The 14,859-nt window shown below is 38.3% G+C and overlaps 1 protein-coding gene across 8 annotated transcripts in view; it reads right to left on the bottom strand.

The window, feature by feature from the left end:
- The window catches only part of LOC128691269 (dynamin-binding protein-like), a 144,620-nt gene that overhangs the window by 122,384 nt on the left and 7,377 nt on the right, over positions 1-14,859 (bottom strand). For 7 of the 8 annotated variants that reach the window (XM_070091606.1, XM_070091604.1, XM_070091603.1 and 4 more), the window contains exons 2-5: positions 14,597-14,743; positions 14,143-14,320; positions 12,518-12,636; positions 8,399-8,538 (exon numbers count right to left, since the gene is read on the bottom strand). In XM_070091606.1, the coding sequence (XP_069947707.1) occupies positions 8,399-8,538; positions 12,518-12,636; positions 14,143-14,320; positions 14,597-14,686 (527 nt within the window). In that variant the 5' untranslated portion in view covers positions 14,687-14,743. The remainder of the gene's footprint in view (positions 1-8,398; positions 8,539-12,517; positions 12,637-14,142; positions 14,321-14,596; positions 14,744-14,859) is intronic. The other variant, XM_070091605.1, reaches the window with a different exon arrangement.

Raw genomic sequence — 14,859 nt, 5'->3', positions numbered from 1 at the left:
AGGAGGGGATACAGTTTTGGAGTGGTTGGTGCTATTATTTAATAAATGTATGGAAGAGGGTAAGGTACCTAGGAATTGGCAGAGAGCATGCATAGTTCCTTTGTATAAAGGCAAAGGGGATAAAAGTGTGCGCAAAAATTATAGGGGAAGAAGTCTGTTGAGTATACCTGGTAAAGTGTATGGTAGAGTTATTACTGAAAGAATTAAGAGTAAGATGGAGAGTAGGATAGTAGATGAACAAGGAGGCTTTAGGAAAGGTAGGGGGTGTGTAGACCAAGTGTTTGCAGTGAAACATATAGGTGAACAGTATTCAGATATGGGTAAAGAGGTTTTTCGGCATTTATGGATTTGGAAAAAGCATATGACAGGGTGAATAGGGGGGCAATGTGGCAGATGTTGCAGGTGTATGGTATAGGAGGTAGGTTACTGAAAGCAGTGAAGAGTTTTTATGAGGATAATGAGGCTCAGGTTAGAGTATGTAGGAGAGAGGGAGATTATTTCCCAGTAAAGTAGGCCTTAGACAAGGATGTGTGATGTCACTGTGGCTGTTCAATATATTTATAGATGGGGTTGTAAGAGAAGTGAATGAGAGGGGCTTGGCAAGAGGTGTGGAGTTAAAAGATAAAGAATCAAACAAAGTGGGAGTTGCCACAGCTGCTCTTTGCTGATGACACTGTGCTTTTGGGAGATTCTGAAGAAGTTGCAGAGGTTGGTGGATGAATTTGGTAGGGTATGTAAAAGAAGAAAATTAAAAGTGAATATAGGAAAGAGTAAGGTTATGAGGATAACAAAAAGATTAGGTGACAAAAGATTGGATATCAGATTGGAGGGAGAGAGTATGGAGGAGGTGAATGTATTCAGATATTTAGGAGTGGACGTGTCAGCAGATGGGTCTATGAAGTGAATCACAGAACTGATGAGGGGAAAAAGGCGAATAGTGTACTTAGGAGTCTGTGGAGACAAAGAACTTAATCCGTGGAAGCAAAGAGGGGAATGTATGAGAGTATAGTTGTACCAACACTTGTATGGGTGTGAAGCATGGGTGATGAATGATGCAATAAGGAGGAGGCTGGAGGCAGTGAAGATGTCATGTTTGAGGGCAATGTGTGGTGTGAATAAAATGCAGAGAATTCGTAGTTTGGAAATTAGGAGGTGTGGAATTACCAAAACTATTATCCAGAGGGCTGAGGAGGGGTTGTTGAGGTGGTTCGGACATGTAGAGAGAATTGAACAAAACAGAATGACTTCGAGTGTATAAATCTGTAGTGGAGGGAAGGCAGGGTAGGAATTGGCCTAGGAAGGGTTGGAGGGACTCTCTGACCGTGGGTTCAAACCCCACCCGTGGTATGGTTTGGTAAAGGAGGTTTTGTGTGCGAGGGGCTTGGACTTCCAGCAAGCATGCGTGAGCATACTTGATAGGAGTGAATGGAGACAAATGGTTTTAAATACTTGACGTGCTGTTGGAGTGTGAGCAAAGTAACATTTATGAAGGGATTCAGGGAAACTGGCAGGCCGGACTTGAGTCCTGGAGATGGGAAGTACAGTGTCTACACTCTGAAGGAGGGGTGTTAATGTTGCAGTTTTATAACTGTCGTGTAAAGCACCCCTCTGACAAGACAGTGATGGGGTGAATGATGACGAAAATTTTTCTTTTTCGGGTTACCCTGCCTTGGTGGGAATTGGCCGATGTGTTAATAAAAATAATAATGATTTTGATTGGTTTTAGGACTGAAAATAACTTGAAATGAGCTCAAAGTAGCAAAAATATTTGATTTTTGCCAATGTTTAAGAGTAAACAAGTCACACTGTGCATCCAATACACATCAAGTGGTGGGTCTAATGTGTGTTCATGAAGGCACTGATAATATTTATACAGTTATTACAGTAATGCCTAACAGTAAATCTGTTTTTTGTGTGAATAAAAATTCTTTGTGCGAATAAAAAATCAAAATGGAATTCACGTGCAAAACCTGGAACATAACTAACGAACAGAGAAAATGTTATTTTAGTGCCATGAATACCTGCACTCTTTATTTTGGACCCTATTTTTAAATTGGAATATTTTGAAATTTGTGTGATACTGACCAAATTACTAATTTCTGATTACTTTATCAGGTAGTTGATTGGGCAGTTTCTTGTGCTCAACTAATAAAATGGAAAGCATGCTAGTGAAATAGCTAATAACTTACTCGACTGGAATAATGAAATTGGCCTCAAATAGGACTTAAAGTGAGTAAAAGCACCAAAAATATACTTACAAAAGCACTTACAAAAATACACTTACATAACTGAGTTGGGAGCTGTACAAAGCTCGGGGTACCACTGTACCAGGTAAAGTGTATAGTAGGGTTTTTATTCAAAGAATTAGAGGTAAGACAGAGAGCAGGATTGCAGATGAGCAAGGAGGCTTTAGAATGGGTAGGGGATGTGTAGATCAAGTGTTTACATTGAAACATATATGTGAACAGTATTCAGATAAAGGTAGGGAAGTTTTCATTGCATTTATGGATTTAGAAAAGGCATATGATAGAGTGGATAGGGGAGCAATGTGGCAGATGTTGCAAGTGCATGGAATAGGTAGTAAGTTACTAAATGCTGTAAAGAGTTTCTATGAGGATAGTGAGGCTCAGCTTAGGAAGAGTAAGAGAGAAGCAGATTAGTTTCCAATAAAAGTAGGCCTTAGACAGGGATGAGTAATGTCACCATAAGTGTTCAACATACTTATAGATGAAGCTGTAAAAGAAGTAAATGCTAGGGTGTTTGGGAGAGGGGTGGGATTAAATTACGGGGAATCAAATACAAAATGGGAGTTGACACGGTTACTTTTTGCTGATGATACTGTGCTTTTGGGAGATTCTAAAGAAAAGTTGCAAAGGTTAGTGGACGAGTTTGGGAGGGTGTGTAAAGGTAGAAAGTTGAAAGTGAACATAGATAAGATTAAGGTGATGAGGGTATCAAATGATTTAAATCAAGAAAAATTGGATATCACATTGGAGGGAGGGAGTATGGAAGAAGTGAATGTTTTCAGATATTCGGGAGTTGACTTGTCAGCGAATTGGTTTATGAAGGACGAGGTTAACCATAGAATTAATGAAGGAAAAACGGCGAGTGGTGCATTGAAGTATCTGTGGAGACGAACGGTATCCATGCAGGCAAAGAAGGGAATGTATGAGAGTATAGTGGCACCAACACTCTTACATGGGTATGAAGCATGGACTGTAAATGCTGCAGCGAGAAGGCGGCTAGAGGCAGTGGAGATGTCATGTCTAAGGGCAATGTGTAAATATTATGCAGAGAATTCGTAGTGTGTAAATTACGAGGCGTAGTGTTACTAAAAGTATTAGTCAGAGGGCTGAAGAGGAGTTGTTGAGGTGGGCTGGTCATTTAGAGAATGGAACAAAGTAGAATGACTTGGAGAGCATATAAATCTGTAAGGAAAGGAAAGCAGAGTAAGAGTCATCCTCAAAAAGGTTGGAGGGAGGGGGTAAAGGTGTGTGGGCAAGGGGCTTGGACTTCCAGCAAGTGTGCATGAATATGTTAGATAGGAGCAAATAAAGACAAATGATTTTTTGGGACCTGACGAGCTGTTGGAGTGTGAGCAGGGTAATATTTTGTGAAGAGATTCAGAGAAACCGGTTAGTTGGATTCAAGTCCTGGAAATGGGAAGTACAATGCCTGCACTTTAAAGGAGGGGTTTGAGATATTGGCAGTTTGGAGGGACAGCTAGACTGTTGTATCTGAACTGTAAGTTTTTTTTTTTTTTTTTTTTTTAAACAGAAATTTCTTTTGCTCACTTGTCACACTTAAGGGGTTAAATAAATAGATACAACAAACAGGTCCTTAACCCTTTCACTGTCAAGACCCCTGCTCACAAATTTGCTCTCAGTGTCGAAGAATTTAAAAAAAAAAATTCTTAAGAAGTGATAATCTTTTCCCAATGGTAAAGACACCAAAAGTACAAAATTTGATGGGAAAACTTAGGGAATTACACTCTTGCGAAGTCAGTGGTCTCAGCGATGTATCTGCATTGGCGATTTTGCCCACTTTGCGCCCCATTTTCGGCCAATTCCATTGATCCAGTCAACCAAACTCATAGCTATTTTATTAGAACTCCATTTATTCTTATCAAATGAGTACTAGAAAAGCCCATTTACCAATTTTAACTACCCAATAAAGGGGTCAAATTGACAATTTGGCCAATTTCACACAATTTTCAGAAGATACCAATTTCAATATAGGCTCCAGAATAAACAATGTAGACATTCCTGGCACCAAAATAACATTTTCTCTGTTCATTAGTCACGTCTTCAGATCCCTCTTTTATTACTCTTGCTTTCCATTTTGAATTTTTATTCACACAAAAATGAGAAGATTTACTGTTATGCAGACTACTGCATTATTGTTATAATTGTATAAATAATGTCGACTCATCCATGACTGCGTATTGGACTGGCCAGTTGAACATGTATTGGATCCTGACGTCATTTGTTTACCCTTGAAAATTGGCAAAAATCGAACATATTTGCTACTTTGAGCTCAATTTCAAGGTACTTTTCATCGTGAAACCAATCAAAATCATCTCTATTTCTGTAATATATATTCCATTCTATCAAATGAAACCAAGAAAACGAGAATACAACTGGAGTTTTTTTTTTTCTCATTATGCACTGCGTGCTGCAGGATTTTTTTTATACTGCGCACACTGACCATGCAGACCCATTTTCTCACGTGTAGGTCTACCAGCGGCTTTCTCCCGTTAGATTTGAAGCCACTAGAATTTTGGCATAATACTATGGCACCAACACTGGCTTGCAAGCTGTAGTACTATGGCACTGACAGTGAAATGGTTAACCTTATTGAAACATTGTTCATCTATATTCAACAAACATTTGGTTTACACATACCCTATTGTAAAAACAAAACCAAAAATGTACCATATTAATCATCTCCCATCATGGTAGCATGACTCAAAGAAGGATATGCCATCACCTCTGCAAATGACCCACTGAGCTGCAACATTTCCATCCATCCATCTGTCCATCCATCGAGTACAGTCACTGTACAGTGGACCCCAGAGTTTCGTGATTAATCCGTTCCAGAGAGTCTGGCGAATGTTGAAATTGCTGAATGGCGAAACCATTTTCCCCATAAGAAATAATGGAAATACAATTAATCCGTTCCAGACACCCAAAAATATCAAAATAAAATATTTTTTTTTCAAATTAAATAAAGATTTACATACTGAAAACAATGAGAAATCAATACACAAATAACCAGCACATAAAAGAGAGAAGCTTACGACGACGTTTCGGTCCTACTTGGACCATTTACAAAGTCACACTAACCAGAAGTGGAGCAGGACGGCTATATATAGGCAGGAAGAGGTGGTGCTCCCCTTCCTTTGTATTGGACTGGCTCGTCGTCCTTATTCCCCACTTCTACCACTACCACTACCTCTTCTACTACTACTACTACAACTACTGATAAAATTAAGACACATGTGCGGCGTCTGGTTGTCTTTGTTGTGGACGTTTTGCCATCCAGTGGCTGGCTAGATGGCGAAACGTCTACAATAGGGAGTGTTGCGCATGTGTCTTAACCCCGTCGTACCGTTTACGCGTAGGGGTTTTTGACGTACTAGTACTCATAAATTCTAGCGACCTCAAATCTAGTGGGAGAAAGCTGGTAGGTCTTCATATATGGGTCTATGTGGTCCCAGTCTAAAAAAAATCCTGCAGCACACACATGAGAAAAAAAAAAACTTTTTCCTCTTCTACTACTACTACTACTACTACTACTACTACTACTACAACTACTGATAAAATTAAGACACATGTGCGGCGTCTGGTTGTCTTTGTTGTGGACGTTTTGCCATCCAGTGGCTGGCTAGATGGCGAAACGTCTACAATAGGGATGCCCGGGTGTTGCGCATGTGTCTTAATTTCATCTTGTCGGTATTATACATCATTCTTGTACTACAACTACTACCACCACCTCTTCCTGCCTATATATAGTTGTCCTGCTCCACTTCTGGTTAGTGTGACTTTGTAAATGGTCCAAGTCGGACCGAAACGTCATCGTAAGCTTCTCTCTTTTATGTGCGGGTTATTTGTGTATCGTTCCAGTCACGGTATTGTGCCTTTTTTTGTTATTAATGAGAAATCAAGTACATACATATATAAAATAATAACAACATTACACTTACCTTTACTGAAGACTTCTAGGTGAATGGAATTGGGAGGAGAGGATAGGAGGAAGGTGTACACTATTGTTTGGGAGGAGAATCTCCTTCCATTAGGACTTCAGATACCAAGTCCTTATCTGGGGTTACTTCCCTTCTTTGTTTTTTAAAGACACTGGGAACAACTTGAGTCACTGGACCCCTGTCGTACAAAATATCTGTCCAGAGAGCTCTGTTTCTGGCGTTTCTTTAAGATTTGTCTGAAGTGGGACAACGCTGTCATTGTACATGTTGTCAATATGGCCTGCAACAGCTTTGTTAGGGTTAAGTTCATCCATAAACATTTGCACTTCAGTCCACTTTGCACAAATGTCCTTAATCTTTGAAGAAGGCACCTTCCTCCATCTCTCTTCCTCCTCCTCTGCAGCAATTTCCTGAGCTGTGATCTCTTGCTGTTGCAGATGAAGCTCTTGCAGCTCTTCAGTAGTTAGCTCTTCCCTTTGGTCCTCCTCCAACTCTTCCACATCCTCCAAACTCACATCCAACCCCAGGGACTTCCCCAATGCCACAATATATTCCACAACTGGCATAGGCTCCTTAGGGTCAGCCCCAAACCCTTCAAAATCCCTCTCTTGTACACATTCTGGCCACAATTTTCTCCAAGCAGAATTCAAAGTTCTGCAAGTCACTCCTTCCCAAGCCTTACCTATAAGGTTTATGCAAGTGAGGATATTGAAGTGATCTTTCCAGAACACTCTTCACTTCAAAGCACTTTTGAAACACTGCTTTGGTGTACAGTTTTTTGAAGTTTGAAATGACCTGCTGGTCCATGGGCTGGAGGAGAGGAGTTGTATTAGGGGGCAAGAACTTCACCGTGATGAAACTAAACTCCTCCACTATTTGCTCTTCCAAGTCTGGAGGATGAGCAGGAGCATTGTACATTACCAGGAGGCACTTGAGTGGCAATTTATTTTCCAGGAGGTATTTCTTCACACTGGGGCTAAACACTTCATTAAACCAGTCTAGGAAAATTCCCCTTGTGACCCATGCCTTACTCTTACAAATTACTCTTGGCAACACTGTTTTTTTTGAACACTCTGGGATTTTCAGAGTGATACATCAGTAAAGGCTTCACTTTGCAATCCCCACTAGCATTACTACAAAACATGAGAGTAAGCCTATCCTTCACAGGCTTGTGTCCTGGGAGTGCCGTTTCTTCCTGCGTGATGTAGGTCCTCTTTGGCATTTTCTTCCAAAAGAGGCCTGTTTCGTCACAATTAAACACTTGTTTGGATTTGAATTCTCCAGTGTCTACTCACTCCTTAAACTCCTGTACAAACTTCTCAGCTGCTTTTTTGTCAGAACTGGTAGCCTCACCATGCCTTATCACACTGTGAATGCCACAACACTTCTTAAATCTCTCAAACCAACCTTTGCTGCCCTTAAAATCACAAGCATCACCACTTGTTGCAGGCACTTTCTTTACGAGATCATCATGCAACTGCCTTGCCTTTTCACATATTATCGACTCATAATACTATTTCCTGCTAACTGTTTTTGGGTAATCCACACCAACAATAACCTTTCCACTTCTTCGAGGGTTTGCGATCTCTTTTTTGTCAGCATATCTACCCCTTTTGCAACAACAGCACACTTTATTTCCTTTCCCTTTGCCATGATCGAAGTGATGGATGAATGGGGTTTGCCATACATGCTGGCAAGTTCTGTAACATGCACTCCACTCTCATATTTGTCAATGATTTCCTTCTTGAATTCGATTGTGTTCCTCGCTTTCTTTACCAAAGGGCTTGCACTAGCTTTCCTTGGGCCCATGGCGACTTATTTAGCAGTTGCAAGCACAAAAAACAATGGATTATTATGAAATGTATTGTATGAACCCGCGGGGTGATGGTCACGTGCTGGTAAACAATGGCACACTGAGTGTGAATGGTGCAGGAGACTGGCTTTGTGGGCGCGGTGACGGGCGGACGGGTACCGGACGGTCACCAAATCACGAGTCCAATCACAAACCGCGAGGCAAAATTTTGCCGAAAAAACTTGCCGAAAGTCGGATTTCACGAAAGTCGATGCCGACGAAACTCGGGGGTCCACTGTACTTACCACCCTCAGGATTCATGTCCAGGTAATTAGTTTACTTGTATCCCTTCATAAATGCTTCCAAACTCAGGTAAAATTACAAGATCAATGCTAATATACCTAAAATAATCTTTGTCCACCACATGGGTGATGTTAACAATATCCCCAGTGTACAAGTCTAATTCTTCTGGAAGCTGCGCTTGAAGACTCATCTTGACTTTTCCTCTCATCTTGACTGGCTTTTCTCTCGTATCTTCTTCCTAAAATACAAAGATTATATTAACATAAGTGTATCTACATCACAAAGTTTCAGTAAAACTGAACTAGTAAATTACACACATTTAACTGTTCATACAATATGAGCAAATACAATAATGGGTGTATTAAAACTTTCACAATAAAATTTAAAGTGAGCAAGCATTAGTAACTCACTACATAAGCCAGTCCTAAAACTAACCCGCCAGTGCATTATCTATAGTACCATCCCTACCTAATAAGATTCATCCTACTAGAAAGTCTACCAAGGATCCCAATGTGACCACAAGCTTTTATGGACAAATCTCACACTTTACATCTTGATGATTTAATAACATACTAAGCAAATACTGCACAAGTATTCTTCTGCCACCAGGAAACATTTAGAAGGAGCACTCATAAATTTCATGTGCATGAACAAATTTTTTTTTTTTTTTTTTTCAACAAGTCGGCCATCTCCCACCGAGGCAGGGTGACCCAAAAAAAAGAAAGAAAATCCCCAAAAAGAAAATACTTTCATCATCACTCAACACATTCACCACACTCGCACATTATCACTGTTTTTGCAGAGGTGCTCAGAATACAACAGTTTAGAAGCATACACATATAAAGATACACAACATATCCCTCCAAACTGCCAATATCCCAAACCCCTCCTTTAAAGTGCAGGCATTGAATTTCCCATTTCCAGGACTCAAGTCCGACTATATGAAAATAACCGGTTTCCCTGAATCCCTTCACTAAATATTACCCTGCTCACACTCCAACAGATCGTCAGGTCCCAAGTACCATTTGTCTCCATTCACTCCTATCTAACACGCTCACGCACGCTTGCTGGAAGTCCAAGCCCCTTGCCCACAAAACCTCCTTTACCCCCTCTCTCCAACTCTTTCGAGGACGGCCCCTACCCCGCCTTCCTTCCCCTATAGATATATATGCTTTCCATGTCATTCTACTTTGATCCATTCTCTCTAATTGACCAAACCACCTCAACAACCCCTCTTCTGCCCTCTGACTAATACTTTTATTAACTCCACACCTTTTCCTAATTTCCACACTCCGAATTTTCTGCATAATATTTACACCACACATTGCCCTTAGACAGGACATCTCCACTGCCTCCAACCGCCTCCTTGCTGCTGCATTCACAACCCAAGCTTCACACCCATATAAGAGTGTTGGTATTACTATACTTTCATACATTCCCTTCTTTGCCTCCATAGATAACGTTTTTTGACTCCACATATACCTCAACGCACCACTCACCTTTTTTCCCTCATCAATTCTATGATTAACCTCATCCTTCATAAATCCATCCGCCGACACGTCAACTCCCAAGTATCTGAAAACATTCACTTCTTCCATACTCCTCCTCCCCAATTTGATATCCAATTTTTCTTTATCTAAATCATTTGACACCCTCATCACCTTACTCTTTTCTATGTTCACTTTCAACTTTCTACCTTTACACACATTCCCAAACTCATCCACTAACCTTTGCAATTTTTCTTTAGAATCTCCAATAAGCACAGTATCATCAGCAAAAAGTAACTGTGTCAATTCCCATTTTGTATTTGATTCCCCAAAATTTAATCCCACCCCTCTCCCGAACACCCTAGCATTTACTTCCTTTACAACCCCATCTATAAATATATTAAACAACCATGGTGACATTACACATCCCTGTCTAAGACCTACTTTTACCGGGAAGTAGTCTCCCTCTCTTCTACACACCCTAACCTGAGCCTCACTATCCTCATAAAAACTCTTTACAGCATTTAATAACTTAACACCTATTCCATATACTTGCAACATCTGCCACATTGCTCCCCTATCCACTCTATCATATGCCTTTTCTAAATCCATAAATGCAATAAAAACTTCCCTACCTTTATCTAAATACTGTTCACATATATGCTTCAATGTAAACACTTTATCTACACATCCCCTACCCACTCTGAAACAACCTTGCTCATCCGCAATCCTACATTCTGTCTTACCTCTAATTCTTTCAATTATAACCCTACCGTACACTTTTCCTGGTATACTCAGTAAACTTATTCCTCTATAATTTTTACAGTCTCTTTTGTCCCCTTTCCCTTTATATAAAGGGACTATATATGCTGTCCGCCAATCCCTAGGTACCTTCCCCTCTTTCATACATTTATTAAACAAAAGTACCAACCATTCCAACACTATATCCCCCCCTGCTTTTAACATTTCTGTCATGAACAAATGTATGGCATATAAATGGAAGTTTGAAAGACTAAAAACACTTCACAAATATGAATAAGTGTATAGAGTAAGCTCAAGATCACTATGAAGAAACAAAAATTGCTACAGTCTCTTCCAAAAAAATGCTTGCTGAAAAAAAAATTGAAAAAGAAAGTATAAAGTGCACAAAAAGTTTTACAAGTTTTACCAGGGAACTTAGACAAAAGAAAACCAATATATGGTCATATGACCTGTTGCTTGCTTTCAATATGTTCTTAACCCTTTGAGGGTTTTGGTCGTACTAGTATGTCTTACGCGTAGGGGTTTTTGACGTACTAGTACGCATAAATTCTAGCGGCCTCAAATCTAGTGGGAGATAGCTGGTAGGCCTTCATATGAAAGAATGGGTCTATGTGGTCAGTGTGCACAGTCTAAAAAAAATCCTGCAGCACACAGTGCATAATGAGAAAAAAAAAACTTTGACCATTTTTTTGGAATAAATCAGCGACTTTGCAGTGTATTTTCGTATGGTATTTATTGTTGCATTCTAGTTTTCTTGGTCTCATTTTATAGAATGGAAGACATATTACAGAAATTGAGATGATTTTGACTGGTTTTACAATGAACGGTGCCTTGAAATTGAGCTCAAAGTAGCAGATATGTTCGATTTTTACCAAACTTCAAAAGGAAACAAATCGTGCCAAGCGTGCAATACACGTCAACTGGTGAGTCTAATATTCTTTCACAAGTGCACCAATAATATTTATATCATTTTTTACACTAATGCAGTAGTCTGCATAACAGTAAATCTTATATTTTTTGTGAGAATAAAAATTCAAAGTGGAAAGCATAAGAATATAAGAGGGGCCTTGAGACGTGACTAATGACTAGAGGAAATGTCATTTTAGTGCCATGAATGTCTTTCTTGTTTATTCTGGACCCTATTCGGAAATTGGCATCTTTTGAAATTTGTGTGAAATTGGCAAAATTGAATTTCATAAATGGGTGGTTTCTTGCACCCATTCGATAGAAAAAATGGAGTTCTAGCGAAATATTCATGTTTTTTGTCGACTAGTACAGTGAAATTGGCCGAAAATGGGGCTCAAAGTGGGCAAAATTGCCGATGCGTAAACATCGCCGAGACCGCTAACTTTGCGAGAGCATAATTCCGTAAGTTTTCTATCAAATTTCAAACTTTTGGTGTCTTTATGATCGGGAAAAGATTCTCTATCTTTTCATAAGAGAAAATAATTTTTTTTTTTTTTTAAATTTGGCCGACCCTGAGAATGAGTTTCGGAGAGGGCCTGTCGACCCTCAAAGGGTTAATCTTTTCTGTTGAATGTATGATTGGTGGCAAACTTCTTATTAGAAGTTCAATCCAATGATTTTTTTGCAGAGACTGTATAACAACAATATTCTCTATCTCTCAAGTTTAGCATAAGAAAGAGCAAAACATTACCTTGGATGAGCACATTGACAGACAACATGTAAATTATATTCCTGCACTATCCCAATTTTTAAATAAATTCAAGCAGAACAGATACATGCAACATGCATAGGTAAATCATAATAGCATAAAACACTGAGTAAGCTGCAAAATTAGCCAAACAGATAACACGAAAAGTGAAGATATTCAAACTAATGCAAATGTTTATTTTATTTTTTTTTTATTGTCACACTGGCCAATTCCCACCAAGGCAGGGTGGCCCGAAAAAGAAAAACTTTCACCATCATGCAAATGTATGACAATAAAACAAAATTATAGCTCACCTCAATGATATCCTTGTTGATGCTCCATACAAAATTAAGAGGAAATATGCCTTTGTGTCCATTGACCTCACCACACCACCAGGATTCATCAATAGGATTTAACCCAATCACAAAATCACCTGAGGAAATGTGTAATATTTGCCATTGACTCAGAAATAACAATGCTGTACAGTAAAGCCGCAAAAAAAAAAAAAGGCCAGTCGGTATAAATTAACATTGTCACACATCTATCCCAGAGTTTCTCAGCTAAATTTATCAGTTATTTAATTAGCATAAGATTTATCCACTCATGGTCCCCATGGGTGCCATGGCCCACTATTCAAAAAACTTATTTACCATATTTACATTCTGCATACCACTGAAATTTGAATTTAACATACTTTGAAATCAAACTACACAAACTGTTAAATGTCTCAATAATTTTAAATGATATTAATACTAAATGTTCATGATACAACATAAAACTTATGCTGATGAATTTAATTTTATAAACAGAACAAACGGGAGACACACATGGTGCTAATAACCCTAGCAACTGAAGCACTTTAATATAAGGACAAAAAGAAGAGATATGGTAATCTCAGAAATTCAGAAAATATAAAGCAAGGAGTAAGAAAATAGGACCAAATATAAAGCTTAAAAAAAAAAAAAAAAAAAAAAAAAAAAAAAAAAAAAAAAGCCAAGGAGAAAAGACTGAGAAATACTTCCCAGTTGGAGTAGTTTGTAGCTGAAATGAGCTCCAAAAGACAATGTTATGTGCAGCAACCACTGGGAACTTTATATAAAAAAGTATGCTCTTATTTTATTATACAGAATTTAATTATCTGGAATGGATTTTAACAGTACATTCTCCAATTTGGATAATGACCACTTGAGCCTTATAAAAAAATGATCTATAAGACTACTGTAATCAAAATAGTTATACCCTTTTTTTGTAAGCTGATACTGAGCACTTATTTATGGTGCATCTTATGTTTTGTTCTAAAAGGATATTTCTCAGATTGCAGATCTTTATCAAAAATTATTACCATAATATTAAATTCATGGGGAAGTACTTAATTTGTTTTATTATTATTTTGGTGAATGTGATGTTATATAAAAATTGGTTAAGTAACATGGCTTTTTCTTCAGTACAATACAATATTTGCAATTAAGATTTTCAATCATACTGTATTATAGAATACAGTATTTGTATATTTTTCATTTGCTTTTGGTATAAACTATAAATACAAGTTTTATTATGTTCATTAATAAAAACCAAACTACTTACCCCCACCCCACTGAATAAATTTAATTTTATTAATATACTAAAAGATGAGACACCACAAGTATAACTACTACTGTAGCTATAAACTAATTTAAAATCCATATTATAGGTCTGGTAGTACCATGAGCATCTGGTATTATGTTGATGGTTCTGAGGACCATTGCCCCTATGGTCCTGACTAACAGCACCACCTAATGTGGAAAGGAAATATTACAGAAATAGGAAATATTAAAAACATACGGTAAAGTGTACACTGAATGCAGGTAAAAGTTTCTAAGATTTACTTACAATCTTACAAGTACATGAACATATACTGTACTGCAAAGTACAGTACAGTACATGAGAGAGAAATAAATACCTCGGGCTAGGCCAAGATCACCAGGCTGCGATGGCATGAACTCTGCAGAGGCAACAAATAGCGGGAGATGTGATGGATGAGGCGGAAGTTCTATCTTAACTAGGATGCTAGAAGGGACACGGCCTATCGATCCACCACTCTCGCCCTCCAGCCAGTGCCGGTCCACCACCGAGTGCACCTAGAATGATAAGACAATGTTGCCCTAGTAAAGCAGATACTATACCGTAACTACAGTACCTTCCTACACTTAAAAAATCTAAAATTGTTTATAAAAACATTTTAAATACTGCTTGTTATACTATGATTTGCAGATCAATAAATACTATTGAGAAAAACTTGGATGATCATTATTACACTTATTTTGACATTAACATCCTATGTACAATTCACATACTTGTAATTTAAAAATTAATAATGAAACAGGCAAAAAACTTATAAAAGTATGATATTATACCTGTACAATATCATTTTTGGCAACAGTTAACTCATCTTGCGAAACTCCTGTGAAGTCTGATATACATCTGCAGACATCTCCAGCCTTCATCTTGCTAGCATCAGGTTCTTGCAAGTGGTTGGTATCATGCTGCAACTGGCCTGCTGACTGTAGAACAATAACATGAGTAAAACATTTAATCTAATACTTTATCTTGTGTATCCTCAGCTCATGAGTAGAAAATGATTTTTCAATTTAAAAAAAAGAACAAAAAAACAAGCAAG

This window comes from Cherax quadricarinatus, chromosome 36, assembly GCF_038502225.1.
Source record: "Cherax quadricarinatus isolate ZL_2023a chromosome 36, ASM3850222v1, whole genome shotgun sequence".
In the NCBI taxonomy this organism is placed as follows: Eukaryota; Metazoa; Arthropoda; class Malacostraca; order Decapoda; family Parastacidae; genus Cherax; species Cherax quadricarinatus.
Note: the sequence above shows the minus strand (reverse complement) of the source record. Positions and strands in the feature narration are given on the sequence as shown.